Genomic DNA, 27,153 nt, shown 5'->3' with positions numbered 1-27,153 from the left:
AAGTATTTGTTAAGAGCGTAGATCTCTTGATAAGCACTCTTAACAGAATAATAGAAAATCAAAACAACAACCAAAAAAATCAGTCCATCTTCCAAAGTGACTCTTTCTTTCAAATTGGAATAAGGCCATTTCTGATGTGGTACAAACTGCAGTGTATATGGTCAAACACAGTGTTGTTAGCCTGTGTGCGTGTGTGTGTGTGCGTGTGTATACTGGGGAAGCAGAATGTGAAAATAAGTATAGAAAAATGGCTCGCCATCAAGGCCTTTTGAGAAAATTAATTTGGAAAAAAATTTAATTTTGAGAAAATTAATCAGTAGCAAAATTAAGTCAGTTCGAATGATAGACTGAAAATAATGAAAATAATAAAACCCAAAACCGACACACACACACACACACGCACACGCACACGCACACGCACTCGTGGCCCAGGCTCCCTCCATGCGGCACACCCTCTCTGTGCGCACCTCCCAGGAAGACGAACGACACTGAACTTGCCATGCGAGTGCGCTCACCTCTTCGGCACAGCATTCCCACTCTGTTCTCCACTGGAATTATGTTTTAGGTACTTAAAAAAATTTGGTGAGGAGGCGGAGGGGTTAAGACGAGGTGAAGGAGCAGGAACTGAAGGACCTGAGCAACTTTTAGATTCGCCAACAGGTGGATGATTCCCACTAAACAGCAATTAGAGAGAAAGCACTGGGGTTGAGAGGCGGACAGGGGAGCCACAGAGGACACGAGAGAGCGGGCAAGAGGCGGGGTCTCACTATGTACAGGAACGTCACTTCGCTTCTGCATCCCAACTCTCAGGGGCAAAGGTAGTTTTTAGTAAAAAAAAACCCAAAAAACAGAGTATTGTGAAGGTCATTCTTGGTCATTTCCCACATATCTCAATGCCCCATAGTACTGTTTCCTCTATTCCCTTTTTAGGAACTGACAGGAAAATTTTTTAAAAAATTAAAACAAAAGCAAAGGAAAGCAAAACAAAATCCAGAGTTTTAAAAATATATCTCTCTTGAAAATGAACAATAATGTGCCTTGAATGTCAATGCCTCATTTCCTGTATGTAAATGAGAAGAGTTCCTATGGGGTGCAGAAAGCAAGTAGGTAGGAGAGAGGGGGGAGAGGAGAGGAGGGAAGAGGGGGAGAGGGGGACGTTTCCCTATCCCCCGTCCCTCTCAGCACCCATGTCCAGCATGATCCATTGGGAAGCTGCATTCTTAGCGGGGAAGGGACATGTGCTGTCAGGGATACTAATTCCCACCACCTCTGCCTTATGTGAAACATCAGGCTTAGCAAGGGAACTAGGAATCTCTAGACAGGAATGTTTGCGTTATCACTGAAAATGCCAGAATATAGGTACCTCGTGTGATACAGGCTTTAAGAAACATGACAAGAACCTCGTAAGGCCCAAGTTACGCTTGCCTCTAAAATGTCATATTAAATGTTGGCTTCTGAAGTATGTCCTGCTTGGGGATCATGGTTATCAAGCTGAATTCCAAAGAACCACAGTAGCTATTTTCAATGGCTGATGAAGACAAAGCTGAGAGGCTCGGCTCTATCGTTTGAGGACCCTTAACGCTGTCCTCAACATTTCCACCCCCCCCCACGTGGACTGTCCATTATCCGTGCATGACCTGCACTGACACACATCCTGTGGCCCTGTTGTTGCCAGAGGGAGGCAGACTGCAGGCAGGTGTGGCCCTACTTCATATTTATGAGGTGAGGGGTTGCAAAAATTTTTTTAAAGTTATTTTAAAAGATAACTCTATCCACTTATGGTCTCTGACACTTAGGGTCAAAAGCATTGCCAAGGGACCCCAGAAGGAACAGGGAAAACTTCTGTCACTATATTACTTACCCATCTCTGTAACCAGAAAATTCCAATCAGAGCCCAATTATTAAAATCAGTAAATCTTGTTAGAAGACTCTAGAATTCTCACACCCATGGAGATTTTAGAAAAACATCTGTTCCAATTTGGTCAAAGAGAGATTTAAGCACCTTTGCCCAGGTCACAGCCAGCACAGGACAGAGCTAGGAGCAGGGTCCACAGCCCCGCAGCCAGCACAGCCAGCCTCCTCGCCTCCCACGCTCCCCTCGGTGGCAACCACTGGCTCAGTCCCCAGAGGAAATGCTCCAGGTTTCCAGGGAGTACCCTCCCCTGCGGCCCCTCCCTGCTCCTCGAAGCCAGACGCTAGCTCCAAAGTCAATGCTGCCTCCAGGCTGGGTGAGCAGCGGTCACTGTACATCATAAGGGCCATTTCTGCCCGTGTCGCCTGCTTCCTCGCAAGGCTTGTACGGGTCATTTGAACACGTAACAAGCATCTACTACATCTATGTTTCCCAAGGGGGAGGGGGAGGAGCCTGGCACTATAAGCTTTATCTTTTTAAGCCAGGAGTAAAACCCTAACTCAGGTTTCTCGTTGGCCCAATAAACATACCTGGGACGCACAGACCTGGCTAGTAACAGGTATGGCCCCACCATTTTATACAACAAAGTTACATGTGAAACAAATCTTACTTTCGCTCATGAGGCGTCTCTGTGCTCACTGAGTGGTACCTCATAAGTTTCCTCTGCGAGCCCGCCGGGGAGCCCTGGGCGGGCTCCGGAGGCTCCTGGCACTCCACGGGGAGGTGGCTCAGGGTGTTGGCGCGCCGTCGGAAGCCCTGCTGGGGGCAGAGCGGGGCGGGCTCCTCCTCCGCGCAGCCCGCCGGGTCGCCGGGCGGCAGGTCGTCTGAGGAGCCCAGGAGCCTGGCTCTGCTCTCCGACGCGGGCAGGGCCTCCTTCTCGCACACGGACAGCTCCTGCGGCAGACAGACAGCAGGTCAGGCGTATCCCAGGAAGTCCGTGGGGTGGACGAATCTCTAGCCCCAGCAGCAGGGAAACCTTTCCATCGATATATAAGCACGTCCGATTATAATGCCATCTGGAGGCCACCAAAATACGTAAGGAAATGAAGGCCCTCTGGTGCCTGCTTGTCAGAGACAAAGTGCTCGTCTGTGAGACAAATGGGAAACCGCCCAGTTGAAGCGTGAAGGGCGTAAACCGTAGCATACAACTGTTCCAAGCGAAGCCCTAAGCTTCCTCTCCAGAAATCGCAACTCAACTGCTGCTCTAAGGAGCCTAGTGAGGGCTGTATAACTGGTCGGCACTGTTTACACAAATCGAGTTCTTTCTCTCAGCTAAGTGTGTCCACGGATGTTACACCCACATTTTAAGGCTCTGAATTTGATCTATCGTGAAAATTGAACTTGGTAATCTTGAGGGTTAAAAACTATATCCTCGATTTTTCTTAAGAGTATGGAAGATCTCTCGCTAGGCACTTACTGCCACAATTTAGGGCCAATCGTTTATCGTCTTTCTGCACCTCAGAATTAAGAAGTATCCTATGACTGAAAGTACTTTATTCACTGTAAAATGTTATACAACTATAAGTTATTGTTTTGTTAGGTACTCAGTGAACTTACCGAGTGGGTACTCAAACATTTGTTGAGAATCACGACAATATTTTAATACTGTAGACTTTCATTCTTTTTCAAAGGTATGAACTACCACCACTCAAACCGATGCTTAGCACTGAATGCCCAGGACTTGGTTGGTGGCCAATATATTTTTCTCAATTAAAAAAATATAAAATAAGAGGAAGTATACTAGCTTGTCCCTACTGAAATTGCTAGAAGGGATAAACAAATCAGCATGAAAAGAGTAAAAAGGAATGGATGCATCTAACGGTGGACTGCAGAATCTAAATCCTCTCTGTTCATTTGTTAAAACAGTTGAGTGCCTTTTAGATGACTGGTACTAAGGATTTTAATTTTGAGAAATTAAATTTATGTTTATTGAGGGGAAAGATTATACACACTTAATTTTGTAGGAATTAGATAGGGAAAGCTTAATTCCCAACATACTATGAGATGATATTTTATTTATTTATTTATTTTAATATATCTTTATTGATTTCAGAAAGAGGAAGGGAAAGGGAGAGAGAGAGAGAAACATCAATGATGAGAGAGTCGTCAATGATCAGCTGCCTCCTTCATGCCCCTGACTGGAGATGGAGCCCACAACCTGGGCATGTGCCCTGACCGGGAATCGAACCACGATCTCCTGGATCCTAGGCTGGTCAATGATCAGCTGCCTCCTTCACGCCCGACTGGAGATGGGGCCCGCAGCCTGGGCATGTGCCCTGACTGGGAATCGAACCACGATCTCCTGGATCCTAGGTTGATAATCAACCACTGAGCCACGCCTGGCTGGGCAAGATGAAATTTTGAACATAACTAAAATGTTTTATTCTTCAGGACTATAGTTCCAAAGATCCTTTTCATGCAAGGATTTAAAAACTTGTCTAAGACAATGCATCACAGCAAACAATCTCCACCATGCAGACCTGTTCACCTCAGTTCTCACTGACACCTCTCCAAATTCTGCGGAAGGGCTAACCAACCCTTAGCTTAATCTTACACCTGAACAGGACACTTGGATGTTCAGCTCTTTGCTACTCCTGGATGACCAGTTTATGGGAAGAGACCCAACTGCATTAAATGCGTACCTTTACAGCAGTTTCTCAACCTTGGGGGGGGGTGGAAACGAAGGTGTAAAGACATGCACGTAAAGACACTCACACACATACAACACACACAGGGGGCTGGTGAAAGCTGCAGTTCTCTTAGCATCACCCTAGAAACGCGAGCTCTGTGTACGTTCCTAGGTGCATGTTTTGGGGAAGAACGAACAAGCCAGGCTTACTGGGAAAGCCACCTGAGTGACATGAGTTCTTCACAGCATCTTTATTCCCAGTGATCTACCTGAAACACCTGCATCCTGGTCCATTTCCAGAGGTTCGCTCCCTACACTTTCTTCAAAAGCACCACTGCCCCCTCCCCAAGCCTTCCCGGGTTCCCCTGACCAACTACAGCTCTGCTTCCCCTCGCTCCTGTGACTGCTAAGTCACCGCTGCTTCTATGCAAACCCTCCGGGCTCCTACCAGACTCTACTTGGTGTTGATGTCACCTGTGGATCTGTTACCTCTCCCCTACCAGACAAGTTCCTACAGGGCAGGGGCTCTGTCTAGTCACCTGTATACAGCAGAGTATAATGTTTCCAAACTTGAAATGAATCACAAGGTGGAATCAGTACGTGGTGAACCGAGGGCAGATGATGCAACATTCTGTGAGATTTAACTCAGAAAATCTATTCAGAAGACTGTTGTGCAGGGCCTCACTCCCCAAAGTGGGTTCCCAGACCACAGCGTTGACATCGCCTGGGAGCTTGTCACAAGTTCAGTGTGTCTGGCCTCATGCAAGGCCTGCAGAATCAGAGCCTGCATTTTAACCAGAACCCACTGAAGACGTGCCTCAGAGTCTGAGACGCACTCGTCTAAGGTGTGTTCCTCAAACTGCAGATGGAAACACGTTAGTAGGCAGCGATGCCAATTTAGAGCTCTGCCATGAACACCTTTTAAATAGAACAGAGAATACCAGTAAGTATCGCACGTTTGTTTACAGTAAACATTGTTTTGTGACATTTTAATTTTGTGAGTATGTATGTGTTTATGAATCATTTCATAATGTTAAATGTTTCTTGCTGCTGCTTATGACCTAAAAACTTTAAAAGCCATGAGCCCAGTAGAGATCTCAGAAGAACCTGGAGTTGCTGTGGGAAGGAGCTGGGCACCACAAAAATTCCTCTCTTAAGTCTGAAGCCCTCTGGTAGAAGGAAAGCTGACCTCCTCTGCACAAAACCCGAAATCCACATCTCGGTGGTTAAAAAATTGAACTAGCCAAGTTTAAATGTGCTTAAATGACTAGAAAGCAAGAAACTAAAACAAAGAACAGGTTTGTCACCAAAGAGAACCACTGGCTTTGTCACTGTCACAAAGCTGTGCTTGGGGGCAGATGTGAGGGCTAGAGCTTAGCTGCTTATTTAAATAAAACAGCAATGTTTAATCATAATCACAGAGTCAGCTGAAGAATAAAATAAGTTCCAGGAATTTAAGTTGAATATTTCTCAGAATTCACAAACCCACTTCTAAGGTTTGCCCAATTTCAATTATTTTTAATATTGGAAAAGCTACTTGGGAAAGCAATCCATTGGTGGCTTTGTGATAAAGCAGATCTCAGTGGTCTGAATGTATGATCTCGTTTCTTTGTTTACAGAATAGCCATCTGCTTGGCTATGTAAAACTTTTATGTTAAGTATAATTGCATGACCAGCCCTCCATGGCACCACCAAGTCTGGAAGCACCAAGCTTTTCATGAGTGGAGCTAGGAGGCCTCTTTGCCCCTTCTGATAGGCCCTGTACATAGATGAGCGAGACCTCCTCGCTGGCTTCCTCAGGGTGTCACATAAAGAAAAACGTGCTTACTTTGTTGGTGTTACTTAATGTGCTAGACACGGAGCTGTCCAGATCCAGGCTGGCAGAATGTTCCGGAAGGCCTCTGGCTTTATTACCCTACGGAAAGAAAAGGCAGTCGAGTTATGACCCCTGAGGCTTCTGCAAAGGCATTGGCCACCAGGATCTTGGTTTGTTTAAATAAACTCAGGAAAAGTGCATCTCCCGAGAAATTCTGAGAAATTCTACATGTACATGGAGACAATCAACATTTCTGTCTTTTTGTTTTTTTTAATAACACGCCAACCTAAATGCTCCAGAACACCTCGTGGATCAGTCAGCTGGCTAGTTTAATAGGCAGGCAGAAGAGACAACTCATTTATGAACTGTCACTGTAACCTGCCAGCCGTATGACACTCACACAACATTCCGTCCACGTGGGACTCAGAGGCAGCCACCCCACCCCCAGCTTTGTAAATGAACTGTTCTTAATTATCTCTAAGGATGCTGCAAAATTCTCAAAAACATCCTCAAACAAATTAAATTTAACTTTTAAAAAATACAGCATGTTTTTTAAATGGAGTGTGTCAGGAAATCAAAAAAGAACTATAAGAAGATGTCGCAGGTTATCAAACTTTGATTTCTGAAAAGTGCCATCAAGGGTATTTACACTCATGGGGGGGGGGGGCGATTTCTTAAAGAACTCCCAGAGCAGTGCCTATATGTTCTTTCTGTTCCTACAGAGCTGCAGTCTACAAATTTTCCGGTAAAGGGCCAGAAAACAAATCTCTTATATTTTGTGGGCATGTGGTATCCATGGCAACTACTCCACTGTGCACAAAAGCAGCCTTAGACAACCAGTGAATGAATGGATATGGCTGAGCTTCAGTAAACCTTCATTTACAAAAACAGGAGGTGGGTGGTATTTGGCCTGAGGGCTGTAGTTTGCTAACCCTGCTGCTATAGAGAGTTCCAGGCACAAGACAGGAGCAGCTGACAGTAACTGGGTTTTTACATTGTACCTAGTGACTAGGGAGAAGGGAACCCACGCTGGGTGTATCTAATCTGCGCACTTTATAGGAACTAGCCAATGAATAACATTTTGGGGGGAGGCAAAAAATTCCATGAAGAAGACATTAAAAAAGATTTCACCTTCTATGCTTTACGATGAGCACTGATAGATAAAAGCAATGAATCAAATCTTATACTCTTTTAAAAGGTGATTTAACTTAAATTAGGAGAAATTATGCTACTTACCCGGGACAAAATATTTTCTAAAGATTCCGTTAAAGATCTCTTCGCTTTGTTTTTCAGCATATCGAGCTTAAATCGCGTGGCACTAGAAGGTAATTCACTTCCAATATTCTCTGCTGCAATCTGTGTTGTCTAAAAAGTGAAACAATGGAAAGTTGAGTCACAACTTCCTTTCTTTTTTCCTTTTTAAAGGAAGCATATTTTTTACCCCAGGCCATAATTATATCTGTGATCTCATCTCACCTGCTCCTCAGTGACAGGGCTGCAAGTCCAGGAAATAGTTTTGCCTCAAAGAGTTGCTTTGCCTACTCCCAATGAAACAAAGAAATGTGCTTGGAAGCCACTCAGCAAAGCTCTTTAGAGCTTGTGCTCTACAGTCCGATCAGAGATCCATCATTCACTAACCGGCCTTGTGCAAGTTACTTACTTTCTCTGGGCTGCAATTTCCTCTTGGGTAAATTAAGCCCAACCTCAAGATCTAATCAAAGGCTGTGTTGTGAGATTAAAACAGGTAAAGCCAGTAAAGCACTGAGCACAGCTTCTGGTATAAAGGTAGCTATGATTTGCTTTCCCAAGTAAAGTAACAACTTGCCTTTGGGGACATTTCAGAGGGTAAGATAAAATAAATTTAGCAACTGAAGAATCCCTTCTCTCTGCCTATGCTGATCTCTTCACTGCTTTCTTTAGAGCTCTGTCTTCTCTCCCACCTGTTGTTTCCATCATTCCTTTCATTCTCCTCTGCCACCAAGCTTCTCTCCCTTAACTGGCAATAATATGAAACTGACAACACTAAATGAAGTTTAATGTTACTTATTAACAGAGAGGTATATTAAAAACAAAAAACCTGCAAAGCCTGTAGATAAATTGCTTCCTACTTCTGTGTATTCTTACCTGATGGTTTCACATAACCCTGGTGCTCGTCTGGCCAAGTTAACGTTTTGTGGGTGTTGAGAATAGTGAGGAGCCTGGGATCTGGAGCTCAATGCCCCGGAGAGATGCTTCTTTGCTCTCCCCAGCTGGGTGGCCTTGGGCAGGTTATTATTACCTGCTGCCCCTCTCAGTTCCTCTACCTGCAGACTGAGAATGCCCAACGAACCCTCCTCACAGAGCAGTTACGAGATGTAAATAAATCAATACGCATTAAAGCACTTGAAACAAACCTGACTCTTGATAAATGTCATTATTAGCTATTCTCTCGATTCGCTTTCTACTTTTAATAGTAAAAAAGGACACACCTACTTGAACAACTCTCCTTCCTCCTTTCTTCAGAAATAACCCCTCTTCTGAATTTGGTGTTTATCATACCAACTCACATTTTTGTACTTTTATTTTTTTATATATCTATATCTATATATATCCATTAACATGTATGTTGGTTTACATGTAGTTGAAACTTTAAATGAATGTATCATCCTGTATGTACCCTTCATTAATTAGGGTTTTTCTTTCAATGTTGTTTTTGAGATTTGTCCATGTTGACAAAGGTTCTCTGATTCACTTACTTCAATCACAAAGTAATATTTTCACTGTATAATCATAAAAGTTATTCATATTCCTATTGTCAAATACTGACTCCCTTTTTCACTTTTACAAAGGAGACTGCAGTAACCTCTCTTTTACATAGCTCCTTATCACATGTATGAAAGTTTTATAAGGTAATTAATTGGGAATGTCCTTGCTGGGTGACTGGGTCTATGCATCTTCAATTATACTAGACATTGTCAATTTTCTCTCTCCTAAATGGTACCAAATTCATATTCCAAGCATCAGCATTTAAGAGTTCACCTTTATGTGGTATTGTCAGATTTTTACATTTCTGCGAGTCTCATGGGTATAGATGATCTCTTAATTTGTCTTCCCCTGATTTCTATCGTGATTAAGTATTCTTTATTTTATTCAGTTATTTGCTGGTCAAAGACCTTACATCTTCTTTGACATAATGAAATCCTAATTCACCAATGAATGTTATGCATTTTTCAAGGCATAAAAGAGAAGCAGTTCTGGTAAGAGCTCCATTTGTCTTCGGTCATCCAGAATTTTACTTCCATGAGGATTAGCACATGCATTAAAAAAACAACTTAGCTCAGAACTTCAAGGGGAACTACCACTTATCTTTATGTTTTCACTGAGTACACTGAGGATGCTCTGGACAGCTCATGCTTGCTGAGGAACGAATACGTGAGCGATGATCCGCAGGCAGGCCCATGGGAAGCACACACCTGAAGTTACAGACACACTCAACAAATTCCAAGTGCCTGCCGAGCATGGCGCACCATCGGCAGGTGCCTTACTAGTCGCAACTGGTCCTGTGCAATCATTTACCAAGAACAGGAACCTGTTCTGACTCGCAGCAGCCTCCGGAGCAAAGGGAATTATGCACAAGGAGCCCTCACGCGACCCAACACCCGTTCACTCACTAAGTTAGGAAGCTGTGGATTTGCTTTCAAACTCGTAACAAAAGTTTTCATAAAATAGGAGCATTTAGGGCGGATTGTTCTGATATATGAAGAAAATATTGGCTAAAAGCCTAGTAGTATGTAACAGGTCCTACATGGACAGAAGAAAACTGATACTTGCGTTTTTCTCTTTTTAAACCCAGCTGTAAGAATCCCCATGCACTCAGTGCTTCCTCTACTCTCCTCTCCCATTTCATGAGATATTTTTGTATGTCTATCATCACAATTCAAATATGATTTGAAAATAATTCACATTTAGAAAATAATACATGTTTAGAAAGTGATTCACAATTAGAAAATAACCTATTCCTAGTTTACTTTAAATTAAGCATCCAGAAGTTTCTCCTTTGATGATGCTGGGGACACCTGAACACATCTGGGGATCAGGGCCTCTTCTTTGCAGGCACAGATGTGAGCCTCCCGGGTGACAGAATGTTTGGAAACCTCGAGAGAAAGTACTGGCCAGAAGCCAGCTCCGTGTGGTGAGGTTTGGTCTCTTTTACATTTAATCATCTGATGTTTCCACAGAGAAAAAACCATTAAATATATTTCTCCACTGGACTATTCTATGCCCAAATCATAAAGATGCTACCTACTTCATAAAAATGAGTTGGCACTTACGTCAAATCTTTCCATCTACCTTAAGTGCTTTATTCCCCTCTATCAGTTACAAATCATTTTAAAATTATCATTTTCTGTTGGGGACAAGTTAGGGGGGAAAATCAGAACAAGGAAAAACTATTAGTGGCACAAAAAGGGGGGAAAGCAATGGAAATAGGAAAAAATAGGTTGAAAAGGGAACTAGAGAATCAACCGAAAAGTTAGACAGGGTGGCCCACCTCAAGGTGGACGGGAGGGGCACAGCACTCCCACGCTGTCTAACGGGTACAGGCTGGAGAGGAGGAATGTCAACCACAAAGGCCAAAGGCCAAAGACACAGGCAGTGTACTGGCGTTAGTGCCACTGCCGAGGGAGCCTGCAGTCGGCCAGCGGTATTAGTTACATTGCCAGACACTGTGCGTGAGCTCTGAGCTCAGAACAGCACGCGATCGCCAAAGCTGACTGCAAGGTAGAAACTCGATGGGGAGAGTTGCTGTGTGTGCATCCCGGTAAGACCGCACGATGGTAAGGCCACCAGAGAAGAGGAGGCTGTTTACGGGGACAGGGCACATGACTGGACATTACAGCGCCTTTAGAACAAGCATTCCGTGTTTTCTAAAACGGCGATATACTTTTAGGAAATTGAGTTTTTAAACATCCTTCACTGATTTTTCTCTAACTTGACTGACCTACAAGTAATTGAAACAAATATAAAATACATGTTTTGAAGCTATACTGATTATGATTCGACTTACGCAGAGTCCAAAAAACACAGAAAAATGGTCTGTGGCACCGTGTGTACTGACTCCCGGAATGGAAGCTTCTCAAAGACAGAGACTTGCAGGCAGCCCCAGCTCCTGACACAGCACCCCTCAAACAGAAAAGCTACCCAAAGCCTGCAGACAGCAGTGGACACGGCAGACTGTGCCTCCCTCATGTGAAATGGGATTAACAGAAGTTCCGTATCTGAACACACACACGCAGGCTCCCTAACGTTCTGACTTTTCGGTGGGGCTGGCTTCCATTCACACAGCCTTCCCGTTACAGAGAGCCGCCGGGCACTTTACATGGTTCTGAAGGTGGACATGATGTCATCCCCACCTCACCAGGGAGAAAGGGGAGGCGACGGAGGCCCGCTCCAGTATCCACCCTGGAGCCTCACTCTCGGCTCTGCACCAGGCCTCCGGCCAGAGCAGCCGCGCCACCCTCGCTGCGATGCAGGAAGGCCTCGCCTTCTCTGGCACAGTCTGAATGTCCTCAAATCTTCCCTACACGTGTAACAAATGAAAATAAAATACAGGGAGACAAGACACGTTTCGGAGCTCCATAAAACCCTCAAGGCTGTTTTACACAGTGTCCTGGTAAAATTATGACGAGAAAAAAACTCCTACCTGCTTTATCTCCCCAATATGGACGTGAACTTTTTGCTTCTCTTCATACAAACATCTCAGGAAAGAAATAACCAATTCATTCTCTCGCTGCTCATTTCTTGGTCTCAATTTCTTTAAAAAAAAAAAGGAAAGAAGAATAAGAATGCATTACATTTATTTTTCATTGTCAACAAGACTGCTAAACCATCCCTTTGGAAAGGCTGCCAGCGGCTCTCCATCCATTAACTACTGTTTTTACCCGATCAGATCACTAGGGGGCACCAACGATCCCCAAAGTGGAGATAATTTTTTAAAAGAGACAGTGGGGCCAGCCAGTGGGGCAGATTTAGCTTTTCACCTCGGATGTCCTTATACCTAAAATAAATATTTCACATCAGATAGAGGCACAGTCAAAATATTTAGTACATAAACAGTCTTGGAAACAGAAGAACAAAATCTGTGTAAACACAGAGGTCAAGAGCCATGGTGGCTACACGTTTATAAACTCCTGTGGTTAGTGAAATGGAAAAGGAAAGAGCGACTGGACCCAGGGTCACGGTTCCACATGGCCCATGTGCTCGTCACGGAGCACGCGCTTTCTGGAAGCCCCACAAGGCAGGCACTCGCACACAAATTTTCATGGCACCGACGCAATGTTTTTTCTTTCTACTTAAAAAACATTCTCCGTGTCTTTCATTTTTCAGGCAGGGTGGTGGCAAAGCACACGGGAGTGGAAACGAGGGCATGCAGGTTCTAGGTGCTGCCTACAACTGTGACCAAAGGCATCACTTAATCTTAGTGTCCTCGTTTGTTCAAACGAAGATGGTATACAAAACAAACTCCAAGGTCTCCTCCAGCTCCACAGTCTTCGGATTCAAAACAATCAGAGTCCATTTTTAGAAGACCATCTAACTTAATGGTTTGTTTTCTCTGAAGATGAAGAAAACAAAACTGAATTACTCGAGATACACACAATTTCTAGTGTATATACTTTGGAAACACATCTTTTTTCAGATGAACAATTATCCGTTGTCCTGCTGCTGGACTCTCTCCCTTCTCCAAACTTCTAGCCTGCCCTTTAAACAAAGTCGGGGTGTAATAGATGGATCAATACACATGCATCTGAGTCTGGGTCAACCACTCTTGGCAACCTCCTTCCCCAGCTAACTAAGGAACAGTGGTTTTATCCTTCATGCCACCAGCTTGACATGAAGCAAAGGCAGTGCTAACTTAGACCTTCTGACATTCCACCTCTTAAAGATCATTTTGAAAAATAAGCTGTTCCTGTTACTCAAGAAAAAGACAGTGAATAATTAGAAGGGGTTGTTTTCACTGAGGACTTTCTGTTCTTTCAACTTTCAGATTTAAAGGTTAACTATTTTAGGGGCTAGAACAGATGCTCTCAACCTGGATTCTAAGCCACGAACCTTGATGTTATAAAACTGTACATGTTTTATTCAACAAGTGGATTTTTCCAGAGAGAGATCCCATCAGATCTTCACTAACGGAAAGTGGTGGTCAAGTACCACAATCCCAGCTGAACACTGCTGACCCCAAGATGGTAATAGATATCTGTGAGTTTAAAGCTACAGAAACTCTCATTCGTTATCGGTGGGACTAGAAATGGTATGGCCACTGACAGAGACAGCTGGCGTTTTACAAAGCTAAACATCTTCTTACCATATGATCCAGCGATTGCAACGCTTAGTATTTTCCCAGATGAGTTGGAAATTTATGTCCACACAAAAACCTGCACATAAATGTTTACGGCGGCTTTATCTATAATTGCCAAATTATATTATTTATAATAAGCAACCCAGATGTCCTTCAGCAAGTGAATGAATAAACTGTGTTACATCCGGACAATGGAATATTATTCAGCACTAAAAAAAAAAAAAAAGAGCTGTCAAGCCCTGGAAAGATGTAGAGGAACTTTAAATGCATATTGCTAAGTGAAAGGGGCCAATCTGAAGAGACTATATTCTGTATGATCCCAATTATAGGCAAAACCAGAGATAGGATCAGTGGTTGCCTGGAGTTTGGAGGAGAGGGGAGGGATGGAGGGACAGGCAGGACACAGAAGATTTTTAGGGCAGCAAAACAAATCTGGATACTTGTTTTTATACATTTGTCAAACCTATAGGATGTACACCACCAAGAGTGAACCCTAAGGTAAACTACGGACTTCAGTTAATAATAACACACCATTAATGGTAACAAATGTCCCCCAGTTAGGCAACATGTTATTAAGAAGGGAAACTGGCTGGGGTGGGAGGTACAGAGGTGGAAGTTTATGTGGGAACACTCTGTGCTTTGAACTTGACTTACTGTAAAACTAAAACCACTCTAAAGAATAAAGTCTCTTTTATTTAAAAAAAAAAAAAAAAAAAGTTCAGAAAAGAATTACAAGAAGCCCCTCAGTTGGTGTAGGCACCTGAGGGCTGACCCATTCTTTTTTCTTGTGTATCTTTTAATTCAATCTTTGGGCTACTCTCACAAGAAAATGTGCATTTTTCTGGGAGAAATTCTTTGTCTATTTCAAAATATCAAAAAAGGCTAAGAAAGCAGTAATAAAGAGCATTATTAATACATGTTCTTTTCCTCAAAATACACGTGAAAGAAACTATTCAAATGGGCAGAAAATGAGAGTACAGCTGGGCACAGTTGCTGCGCATTAGAAACTGAAGCAGGGGAACCAGAGACCACATCACGGGGCCGGTTAAACATCACAGAGGAAAGTCAGCAGAGCAGAGACGCGCATCTTCACGGGGGCGGACAAGGTCAAGGATAAACCCTGCCTTAAAAGAACATGGTTAGGGGCTGCCGTTCTATTGAGGTCACTGATGAGCAAGGTGTCATCTCCCCCTACCTCCCATGGGACTTCACCATCCTCCCTAGTGGCAAATCATTATTTCCTAGAGGGGACTTCATTTTATGGACACTCACTGGGCAGAGAGACAAGTGTGAGGGGGAGAATGGGGAATCAAGTTGGATAACCATACTTCGCAGTCAAAAATTAACTCGCTTGTTCAAAACTAAGCTACGGGCATCAGGAGCCGGGACGGCGGTGACCTGGGGCAGTGCCAGGGGCCTCTGAGGGGCGGGCAGTGCTCTAGCTCTCTGTCCCCGCGCTGGGGCACAGGTGCATCCGCCTCGTTAGAAACCACTGAACTACGCACCGCTGACCAGTGTGCTTTCCCGGGGCTATGTTATACTGCATTTTTATTCTTTTTCAAAAAGAACAATAACAAAACAATGATGGGTCTTAACCTTATCTGTATGAGGGGCCTAGAAACTGGCTGTAAAAGCATTACAAATAAATTCCCGCTGCTGACTGATGGATACAGAAAGCTGAGGAAGCTCACGGTCTTTGGAGGAAATGACTTAAAACTGCAGTGCTCACCTGGACACGACATTCTGACCTCTTTTAAAAAATTATAATCAAATCCTATGAGAAATCGTTTTAAAACCATGGCATATCCAAAGGAGTTGATACATATTCTTTACAAAGTCAAAAATAGCTCCTCTAACCATTGATCTTTAACTGGTGAGAAGTCACTTCATCTAGTCCATCCCTGACACCGACTGAGCGTCACTCTGCCTGATTTGTCTGCTCAGTATCAGTGGAGTCATCCCTGAAATACACTCACTCAGACGGGAGAAGCGGCGTTGAGACATTTTCTTCACTAGCCCTACTTCGGCCTGAAGCAGTTTTTCACCCAGGCGCCCGGTTGGGACGTGGCCCCTCAGCCCACAGCCTGAGGCGACAGCAAGGCCCCAGGAGTCATCCTCACGTTGGCTGTTAGATATGTTTGAAATGTGCACAACTCCCGGGCAGGGCCCAGGCCCAGGTTGCGGGCTCAATCCCCAGGCGGGGGTGCGCAGGAGGCAGCCGGTCAATGTTTCTTTCTCTCTCTCTCTCCCTTCCTCTCTCAAATTAATAAAATCATATTTTTTAAGAAAGAAAGGAAGAGGAGGGTTAATAGGCCCAGACATCCATCTGGCACAAAATTCTCCTCTCCAAGAGCTGAAAGTGTGCATGTCTGCAGCGGTGATAACCTTCAGCATCATCTACATGATAATTACTCATTTCTTTTTCTTCATGGTTCTGTTTGGGTTGCATTTTATTTTGCATTAAACATTTATTTACAAAAACATGATTGCGTATGCTTTAATAACTATTTAGGTGATCACGTACCATTAATTTCAATAATAATTACATTTGTCCTATGAAAATGTGCCATTGGAGAGTTCTTCAGAAACAAATTACCCTCCAGGAAGGACTGTATGGGGGAAAATACTAGCCATTCTACTTATGGGAGGGCTCATGACACTGCAGAGCCACCTTTTCTTCATGATCTTTTTGAAATGTATGATTTTCAAACACATTACTAGGCACTGCTACCTAAAAGGAAATCGTGACTTGGTTTATGAAATGTTTTACAAAAACCATAATGGTCATTGAGGAAGTAGTTCAACAAGACAATCAATAAGCCATTAGCAGAAGAGATCGTGTCAAATTCGTATCAATCAAGGAAAAGCTGAGCTTACAGTGATGGGCGACGAAGTCTGAGCTGGTTTTTCTAACCCAGTACTTCCCTTTGGTCTTTAAGCTGATCAAAAAACCACAGAGCCTTCCAGGACAACACACAGGGGCCCCAGGATGTTAACTGAATGCACTTTTTTAAAGTAAAACTGCGCCACTGCTTTTCTCTAAAGTGTCTTTGTCATATGTATTCGGTGTCTCAAAACTTGTACAGATCAAAGAGAATATTAAAATTACATCCATTAGACACTTCTCATTGCTGCAGAAAAATATTTTGTGTATTTCCCATCCTGTTTCATTGCACTGTTTTTAGGAAAGCTACGTGGTGCTATCTACATAAAAGAGAACATTCGCATTAGGGAGGAATATGCCTTGTCTACACTGGCTGGAAGGATGCTCCCCAAAGTGACTTGACAGCACTCTGTAAGTGCATTAATAATCAGAAGCAAATTACCATCCATTTATCCACTTATGAACTCCACAGACCCATCACATTAAATCTGTCTACGCATGCTGTGTACTTAGAACTCTAAATACCCTTTAATAAAAAATAAAAAAAAAAAAAGTGGTGTGTCTCAAGTCGATTCAGAAGAAAACAAGAAAATGTAAAGCCAATTTAAAATCATGAAAATTACATCCTAAGTTATTTATGAAATTTAAAAATATCCTCCTATGCTTTCCTTCTACTAACATATATTAATCCTTCTGCTGAAGGAGAACAGGGGATTAAGAGAACTTGAACGTGTGATTAAAAGAAAGATGATCCTTTAATTTTTCACAGTAACAGAAAACAGACCTTGGGCCTTAGCTGTTGAGTCTTTCCCAGAGTGAGGAGGGAGAGCTGCGAGCCTTCTTGTGTGGTTTAATGACCCCTCTATTTGCAGGACCCCTACCGCTCTCCTCCACCCCCCAAAAGAGATATTTATTCTTTGTTTTGATGTGCTTAACTCCCTAGAAAAGTGCCTGAAAGCCATAGAAAATGCCCCTGGGCCACAGCAGACGTGAAATTTTTGATGAGTTCATTAAAGATTCATAATGAACAGACCACAGGCATGCCAGCGCACGCAGCGTGGTTTCCCTGAGATACGTGGCATCTAAATGCAAGGATGAGAGTCAGTTTCTAGGTTTAATGCAGAAAGCCCACAAGCTTGGGTTTTCGTTTTGTATTTTGTTTAGGTTTCATAATATTATATAGTTGTAAGCAGACAACATCATCTAAATTTACTTTCAAAACTAAAAAAAATAGGAAGACAAGAGGAACAATTAATGTTCAATTTCATATAGAAAATGATGTCTCCTTCAACTCCCATACTTGGGGCCGATCTTCAGACCCAGAAGGGGCTGGCAGAGGTTTCCCACGGAGCAGACGAGTGCTCAGCAACTGACGTCCCCAGGCTCAGGCTCTCCCACTGTATAATTTCTCTCATTCTAAAATACATTTTTAAGGGAGCGCTTCCCTAGTTTTGTTGTCTTCACACGAAAACCAAGACCTGATGTGAATCTGCAATTCTGACCTGGCCCACCCATGCGGCTCCTCAAGCTTCCACCAAGAGGAACTCAGGGCGCTTTCCTCGGGGCCGTGACAGCTCCGGTTTCCTATTTTTTATAGAGTATTTCCCTGGTGAGCTGCTGCCCTGTCTTTCCATGTGGAAAATAAAAACCAGGACTGTACCTGCACCTCCTCAAAAATCATTGCTTGCTCCTGATTAGTTAATGTTGTCAGGTGCTTCTGGAGTTCTAGTTTGGTTTTGGAAGAATTCATTCCTATTAAGAGAAAAAGAGAGAGAGATGAAAACATATTTAAAAGTTATGAGGCAGAGTGAACACTCCTACACTCACTCCCTTTACAGTCTCACCCACCCACTTCAGGCTTTTGAGATTTATGGAAATCCTAACCAATAAAGTTGCCGACAACGACACCACCTAACGTTTTTTAGTTAGGCCCTCCATGCGCCAGGCACCGTCCTAAACACCAGGTCTGCATGCTATCATTTCATACTCAAAACAATCTGATGAAGAGAATCTGATTATCCCCATTTTACAGTTAAGGGAACTGAGGCCCTGAATGCTGACATATTTCCAAAAACCACCACCTTGGACTCTATCTCAAGCCTGTGAGGTTCCAAAATACTTCTTGGGCACCGCTCTGTGTTCAAGCCCCTCACACAATCAGAACACTGTCCTCAGAAAATGATAAATTGCCCTGGCTGGTCGGTTAGAAACCATCCCAATATTCCAAGGTTGCAGGTTCGATCCCCAATCAGGGCACATTCAAGAATCAACCAAGGAATGCATAAATAAGTGCAACAACAAATTAATGTTTCTCTCTCTCTCCCCACCCTTTTCTAAAATAAATGTTAAAGAATTTTTAAAAAGATAAATTCTCATGCATATTTGCTCTCGATAACTTTTCTTAAGGAGAAACAACTACTGCTCCATTTGAAAACTGACCAACATATTTCTCTTGCATGTTAGACTCCTTCACATGAAACTGAATCATGCGGCTAACAACTTTCCTTTTATCACCACTTGCTTGGTAATACTCTTAAGACCATTTAATTACCATTACAGAGGATTCCGAGAAAAAGTTATAAAGTCATAGTTTTAGTGCCCACTAGTGTCTGATATTTCAGAAAGATCCTTCTCGACACATATATGGCTCAGACCCTGTTTTGCTTTTTCTTGGTGTCAGGGATAAATGCTCCACACGATGAGATTTAGAATGAAAGGATTTACTGACCTAACTACCATGAAAACAACCGCTGGGTATTATAGACATACCTTGCTGCACTGTACTTCACTTCCCTGGTCTCTGAAGATACTGCATTCTTTACAAACTGGAGATTTGTAGCAACCTCCAGCAAAAAGATTACAACCTGCTGAAGGCTCAGGTAATAGTTAGCATTTTTATTTTTATTTTTATTTAGCAATAAGCTATTTTTAATTAAGGTACGTACACTGTTTTTTTAGACATAATGCTATGACACAATATAGTGTAAATATAACTTTTATATGTGTGGGAAACCAAAAAATTCGTGTGACTCATTTTTATTGTGATATCTGCTTTATTGTGGTGGTCTGGACTGAGCCAGTACTATCTCCGAGCAATGCCTGTACTTTTATGCCAGGGGTGGCCCTCTCCCTATCCCCCTGCCACTCTCCTTCTGAGAGTGAGCCCCGGGCAGGGCCCGGTCTTGTGCTCCAGGAGCCGGAGAACCATGGGGATGCACCTATACAACTAAGGATGGCCAGGAGGGGACACCTCTCAAATCTGCAACAGGAACCTGGAGTCCTGCCTGCTTTACAGATGAATTTGCTGAGGTCCAGAGGAGACAGGTGACCCGTCCAAGGACAGGAGCCGACCAGCAGCCAAGCCTGCCCCACAGCTCCTCCCTCCTAACTGGCAGTGGCGAGGACGCTGTTCCCCTCCTCACACTTGCAGCCACTTTGGCTTCCAGAAGTTCTTCCTTCCTTCCCACTTTGTTTTGTTTTTTGGGGGGGTTTTTTTGGCCAAGAAAACCCTAAAAGGCCACCATAAAAATAAAGGCCAGTATTTCTCCAGTGATTGCTGTGCCACTTTGCTCAATACTACATGCAAAATCTCATTTAAGCCTCAAAATAATCCTTGAAATGGGAACTATTTTTAGTAATCCAAGGTATGGAAGTAAAAACTGAGGCTCGATGAAGTCAAGTATTTTGTCCAAGGTCATCAGCTAAGTAAGGGACGGAGTTAGAATCTGAGCCATGCCTATCTGCCTCCAGAGATCACTCTTAAACAGTCGCTGCCTCCCTTTCACCCAGAGTTAGGTCATCTGACACATGAGGGCTTCGATACCAAGTGAATTAATTCACAGGTGGGTAAAAGTGCAGAAAGAACAGGTGGGTTTTGTCAGAGCAAATTCAGGTGCTCTCTGGCAAGATGTCAGGTCCCAGGAGCCAGGGAGATGCATGGTTGATTCTACTGTACTAACTACTTATATGTAGAATCAAAATAAGTGTTTAAACTTATGGTAACATCAGCCCTCAGTGATCGTAACTAACAAGCCTCCCCGCATATGGAGATGTCCCTGACACAGTGTCACCATCCCAGTCCGAACACAGTGTGTTGCTTGATGAGACACTCACATGTGGAGAGAAACCCAAGCTCTAAGAAGAGTTGGGCCGATAATACACTTCCAACCACCTCAGGTGAATTCACGTGGCACAGACTGTTCTTCATACTCAGCAGGTACGAGAGATCCTTCGGCAAGTTTTATTCTTGTCTTCAGGATGCTTGGACTCATTCGGTCCTTCCTGCCCCCACTCAAAACAGAGGCCATCCGACCCCGGTCCAGTTCGCTTACCCCACACCCTCCACACGGCTTCGCACCACCTTCAGGGCGTCCTGGGGGGTTTCTGCAGCGAGGTGGCGCATCCCCAACGTGATGCCAAAAGGCTTTACAGGGGGAAAGGGTGGCTAGAGAAAGGGAACCAGAGTCCAGGGCGTTCGCAGACCACCATCCCCGCAGCCCCCTCACCAGGGCGCCGCCTTCCCGCTGTCACTGTGGAAAAGGCTCTCGCTGGGGAGCCTGGCGCAGCCAGAGGCGAGTTTACTTAGAGTGCAAACCTCAGTTCTACTGTTTGTTTTCTTTTCAGTGAAAGTATAATTCATTCTAGTAATTCTGAAAACACTCCTCTAAACTTTAAAATAGCAAAACACTGCATAAATACTACTAGCAGTGGCACACAATTCAAACTCAAACCCGAGCACAGACGCACCTCTCATGTGTTGTGAGTGCACATTAGGGTGACGTGTCCAACGCCGTCAATGTGTGCCATGTATTTACTCTATTTTATACATCCCGGGGCATGATGTGGCTGTATCAATTAACACAGCGCAGTCCTGAGGTCTCCCTCTCTGTGGCCATGTCACTGGCCCTCTCCACAGCTTATGGAATTCTCGGCCAGACCATATGTTCCCATTAGAACTACTCTTAAGGGAACATGCAATGAGCTTTAATAAACCACTTACTTCACTGTACTGATTAGAATGCAACAGAGCAAAAAGCAAGGGCCTCCAACTGTTCATGAAATGATTAGCACCTCCCCTGCTGAGCACACCTCTAACAACGCTCCATCCACACTCTGGAAATGCTTCCTGTCAAGCAGGCAAAACATACCCTCACCAGCCTACGTGATGGATGCTTTTACATCAGCATAGCTTTCTGTGTGCTTAGATTTTATCAGGTGAAGGATGAATTAAATGATACTTCCCAAACTACAGCTGCAAAATTCCCACCCTGATTAAACTTTGCAGTTACGACTTTTTGAAAGCTAAGCCAGACCAAAGAAAGATTTATCAGGTGGAAATCTGGAATCCTTCCAGTCCCCACAGATCCCAATCTGCTTTATCTGCATGGCCAAAGTCACTGCTGGCTCCTTAATAAGCTCTTAGGGGACATTTCCGTCATCGTTCACCTTATCTTGAAAACCACTAAGGAAAGGGTTAGTGATCCTCTCAGATGGGCCCTTTAGTTAAAGCCCAGCTTTTCTTGTTCCCAGATATATTTTGTATAATGTCAGCAAATGGCAACAACTGGGAAAACACAGTTAAAAATATTAATCATTTCGATTCATTTTAAATAGCACCTATAATGCCAGAAAATGAACTTTCAAAAACCTTAAGATGAAAATTGTTAATTTAGCTCACATAAAAAGTGAAATCAATACCATTTCACACCCATTAGGATTATCATAAAATAAAAAATAAAATAAAAAAACAGAAAGCAACAAGTGTTGGCCAGGATGTGGAGAAATCGTTGATGGGAATATAAACTGGTGCAGCCACTGTGGAAAATATTACGGTAGTTTCTCAAAAAATTAAACACAGAATTACCCTATGATCCAGCAATTCCAGTCTGGGTATATTCCCAAAAGAAATGAAAGCAGGAACTTGAACAGGTATTTGTACACTACCGGCATCATTCACTATAGCCAAAAGGTGGAAACAAGCCACAGCGGCATCATTCACTATAGCCAAAAGGTGGAAACAAGCCAAATGTCCACCAGAAGATGAATGGATACACAAAATGTGGTAAATATACGCAATGCAGTATTATTCAGCCTCAAAAAGAAGTGAAATTCTGACACATGCTGCAGCATGAATGAAACTAGAAGTTATGCTAAATAAATGAGCCAGACACAAAAGGACACACACTGTATGATTCTACCTATAGGAAATGCCTAGAGCAGTCACACTCCTCGAGACAGAAAGAATGGTGGCTGCCAGGGGCTGGAAAGGGGAAAACTGAGAGATGATGTTCAGGAAGTTTCAGTGTGAAAAGATGGAAAAGTTCTGGAGATGGACGTGGTGACGCCTGCACAACAATGTGAATGCACTTAAGGCCACTGAACTGTGCACTTAAAAAAGATAAAATAATACATTTTATTTTTAAAAAATGAAATTAGATTTAAATAGTAATGTTTTTCTTTACACCAGTAGAGCTTATAAGTATTAGAGAGACGTGAGAAACAATCAGATCTTTGTTTTTTAACAGTAACATGGGTTGTTTAACTCTGTGATTCTCCTCAAAAACCACACACAAAAATGTTTTAGAGATTCTCCCATAAATGGAACAAAATACAAAATCCAGGAGAGAGAGAAATGAGCCCCTTCAACTTCGGGGTTCCCTCTGATGAGCACCACGGCCACCACTTCCTCCTGGCCCTGGGCCCTGGGCCCTGAGCCCCTCCTGCACTCCCAGCGACAGACCCACTCTCCGCGGAGCACTTCCCTCCCCTTTTCAGAAGGAACATCCTGTCCTCCGGTCCATCCTGACTCGTGAGGCCCCCCAGGCTCTGAACTTGCTCAACCCTCCGGTTGTGAAAAGCACAGTCGCTGGTTCTTCCCTGCACAGGCTTCTCCTGGGAGGCCGGCTCTGGTGGCGGGTAACAGCTGGGGCTTTCCCACCTGACTCCTGGACCAGTTTATTCCTAGTTTACCCTAGTTTACGCTTGGACTTCTCTAATCCTCAACTTACCCCTACAATGTGCAAAATAAACAGCCCCCTTTCCTCCGATGATGTGGTGAGGTTTAAAGGGATCGGGATACATGGGAAAGAAGGGGCTTAGCGCAGTGCCTGGCACATCCCGCGTTCTCAACAAATAATAACTGCAGATCATAACATTATGGTTCCCCCTTAAGTCAAATTTCTAGAAATTGTAGTCCATACTCAGTCACCACGTCCTCTACTCTTTCCCATTCGCTCCTCACCTGCGACCCGTCTTCTGTCCCCTGCGCTCCATTAAAACTGCTCTGGCAGAGGTTACCGATGACCTTCGTCACCCAGTGGAAATTCTTTAGCTCTTATCTTACCAGATCTCTCCATAGCAGCCAACAGGACCGGCCACTCACACAACCTTGATTAACAACCGGGCTGGTTTTGTAGCCTTTTTCCTTAACCCCTCCACGACCCTCAGAGCCCCTTGCAGGGGAGCTGGCAGAAGGGGCCGTGGATTTCTCTCTGCGGATCACCTGCCATATGGAACACATTCACTGCATGCTGACAGGTCACCGAGCCCGGTAACTAATACGAGCCTCTGTTGGGCAGAACCTGTCAGCGAATGCAGATCGCCCAGTTTCCGGGGGCCTTTCCCTCCCGCCAGGTTAAAGCATGAAAGGGGCCCCCACTCACCCTCGATGCGCTCGCAGAGCTTGTGCAGGCCCTGCAGGGGGCAGCCCTCGCACAGCTGGGCCGGCGCTTTCGTCTGCTGCACAGCAGCCACCGTGAAAGCCTGTTTCAGCGTCATCATGATTTCATCGACCTGATCAGAGAGAAGAGGGACTGTAGCCACAAGCAGTCCGCTTAAAGTGAGCTGGGCTCAGCACTAAGAACTCTGTGGAAAGACTTAGCATTTTAAGAGTTTTCTGGACTGTGAGCCACAGGTTGGCGGGTAATAATCATATCAGCTAGGATTACCATCTGAGACACACTACGTAGATGCTCAAGGCTCTTACTGGGATGAGAGAAAACTAAAAACACAAATGCAGTACTGAGTGAAAAAGCCACCTCCTCCCATCGAAAGTTCAAAACAACAGTTAAATTGCTAAACCAGAGGGTGCAGGCAAGCTGGTTCTTCGAAAATAGTGAAAATTGAAAATGCACATCCAAGTAAGGCTCGGATGCATGCTAATTATTCAGTAGTCATGAAAGAATAATTAAAGCCAAATAATGATTCGTCAGCGAGACAGAGGTTTTGCTAAGGAAAGAGAAACGAGTGCAGGTGAAAGTCCTTGTGGCTAAGGTTCCCCGGTAAGAGCTGCCCCCCGGCTTACCAGGGCCTCATTTGTGCACTGAAACACGTAACAGACGAAATGAAAGCCTCCGCCTCCCGAAGACTCTCGGCAGATGAACCCGAAGTGGTCCACGTGTCTAATACCCTGTTGGAGGCAGGGAGAGAGGAAGGGATGTTGAGCTGAATCCAAAAGGGGCATCACTGCCAGGAAGGCAACTGCAAATTTACACCATGAAACATGAACGAACACCATAAAACGATGATTATTTCAGATATTTTAAATGTCTAAAAGCATCTCTCAAATATGAGGATGAACACTGTTCTTCTAAAATGTCACCCTGATTATTCCCACGATAAGAGAAATAAGATCTATGCTCATTTTAGTACTAAAAGGAAGGGGAGGAAAGCTGACACAGCAAAGTAAGAACTTTTCTTAGGTATTAAAGAATAAGTTACTTGGAAAGTCAAAAGCAGACCTGAGAGTAATGAAGAAACACAACTGTACACATATACACGCACACACAGACACAAAGGTTAAAAGAAAAGATTTAAAACATGTACTTATAAAATAAACGGGTAATTACTGAAGTAAACTGCTATATAGAATGACTCAGAAATTATAATCACAAAGAACAGAGAAGCTTTTAAACATAAGATATTAAGGCCAGGGCTCCATCTTAGTTCCTTGAGAGCTCTTTTTAATAAATATTAATATCTAAACATGTTTTGAGTATCAGCTAAGAGGCTCCTTAACACAGATAAGACATCGTCCATAAATATTAATGTGTCAGGATCTCCTGAGAGCACCAGCCTGAGAGGTATGAGTGCCAACAGCGGGAAGTTCAGGCGATTATGTAAACTTTAGGAAATCATAAAACTATGATGTGAAAAAGCAAACATTTAACATTAACATTTCAATAGAAATAGCAGCAAATCAAGGGAAAAATTCTGTGGAGAATCTCACTTTCAGATCAAATAGTTTCCAATAAATGGGAAATCACAGACGTAAGCTAGCATCTCAAACAATGTTCACCAATAGCCAAGTTGAGCATGTGCTAGAGGTTACTCTGAAGGGAACAAGATTTGGAAAAACTGTTCCTTTCTAAATGGTTCCCTAATTAATCTATTAAGGAACATTATTTTCACATTTTGAGGGGGGAAAAATTCCCTTTTGAATCCTTAAGTAGATCATGTTATAATCAACAAAAATGAGATTTTCATCTTATTAATTAAGAGAAAATGGAAGTAAGGAAATGAGAAGTCAGAGTTTAAAAAATAGTCAAACAATAATGTTAAGTGACCTCATATTTGTTAGGAAGATCCTGAGTAAAACTGGCACAGCTCATTTATAACTGATAGGTTCTCCAAACTCTATGAGACACACTGGGAGAGTATCAAGAAAGAACCCAAATAGACAGTATTCTGAGCAAAACATCCTCAAAAATAATCATTATCTACTATATTTTAAGGAAGAAGAAATAATGATTGGTACTCAAAAAATGTCATGAACTTTTGTAAAGAAGAAATAAGTATCTATTTAAAAATATGTACTTATGTGTATGTATGAATGTGTATATAAAATGTGCACACAGACATACACATATACACCTAGGAATCATCTCTCAGGAACATTACCCATAATTGCAAAAAAAGAAAAGTAGACCTATTTTCTCCAATAGGTTATTGTTTCTAAAAACAAAATTCTTAATTTCAAAATTACAATTGTATTTTGCCTTAATATACGAAAGGAAAAGAAAGAAACGCAAGGACACAAATCAAATAGTTAGAGCACATACATCTTGTGACCTTTAGCACTTCTGTTGACGGACAGATATTAAAATAATTCATTAAAAATTCAACTGCAATTGAGCCAATAACCCGTCTCCACTTACCTGAGAGCAAAAGGATATCTCCTTAAAATTTTTCTCCAATGCTATTTTTTTGGTGTCAGGACTGATGAGGTAAACTTCAGATTGACCAATCTTAAAAGATAAACAAAAAAAAGCAACCAGCTTCTCATGAAAGTTGAATTCAAATTTATCACACAAACTTTCTCATTTCATGACCTATGAAAATAGAGAGTAAAAGGGGCAGGCTTCTATAAAATTCTGACTACTACCTCACTGTAGAAAAGACTGTAATTTATCCTATGGATTTTGGGTAGCACAGGACAAGTTGGGTTGCATCACCTTTGTAAGACAGCAGTCTTCTTTGAGATGGAAAGACAAAATCAAATATCCAAAAGTTAGCAGCAAAGCCTCAGCTCCCACATAAGTGAATCTTCCAGAAAACAGATCTCTTTTAAAACTTCCTAAAT

General features: G+C 43.1%; 1 protein-coding gene across 6 annotated transcripts in view; it reads right to left on the bottom strand.

The window, feature by feature from the left end:
- Positions 1-27,153, bottom strand: part of TBC1D1 (TBC1 domain family member 1) — a 197,391-nt gene that overhangs the window by 71,329 nt on the left and 98,909 nt on the right. For 4 of the 6 annotated variants that reach the window (XM_081143413.1, XM_081143414.1, XM_081143412.1 and 1 more), the window contains 9 exons: positions 26,729-26,818; positions 24,877-24,981; positions 24,236-24,365; positions 18,235-18,326; positions 12,038-12,148; positions 7,594-7,722; positions 6,370-6,456; positions 2,523-2,806; positions 516-674 (listed from right to left, as the gene is read on the bottom strand). In XM_081143413.1, coding sequence (XP_080999539.1) covers positions 516-674; positions 2,523-2,806; positions 6,370-6,456; positions 7,594-7,722; positions 12,038-12,148; positions 18,235-18,326; positions 24,236-24,365; positions 24,877-24,981; positions 26,729-26,818 — 1,187 coding nt within the window. The remainder of the gene's footprint in view (positions 1-515; positions 675-2,522; positions 2,807-6,369; positions 6,457-7,593; positions 7,723-12,037; positions 12,149-18,234; positions 18,327-24,235; positions 24,366-24,876; positions 24,982-26,728; positions 26,819-27,153) is intronic. The other 2 variants (XM_081143415.1, XM_081143416.1) reach the window with 1 other exon arrangement.

This window comes from Miniopterus schreibersii (assembly GCF_964146895.1).
Source record: "Miniopterus schreibersii genome assembly, chromosome: 1".
In the NCBI taxonomy this organism is placed as follows: Eukaryota; Metazoa; Chordata; class Mammalia; order Chiroptera; family Miniopteridae; genus Miniopterus; species Miniopterus schreibersii.
The sequence above is the reverse complement of the archived record's forward strand: the minus strand, read 5'-3'. Positions and strand labels throughout refer to the sequence as shown.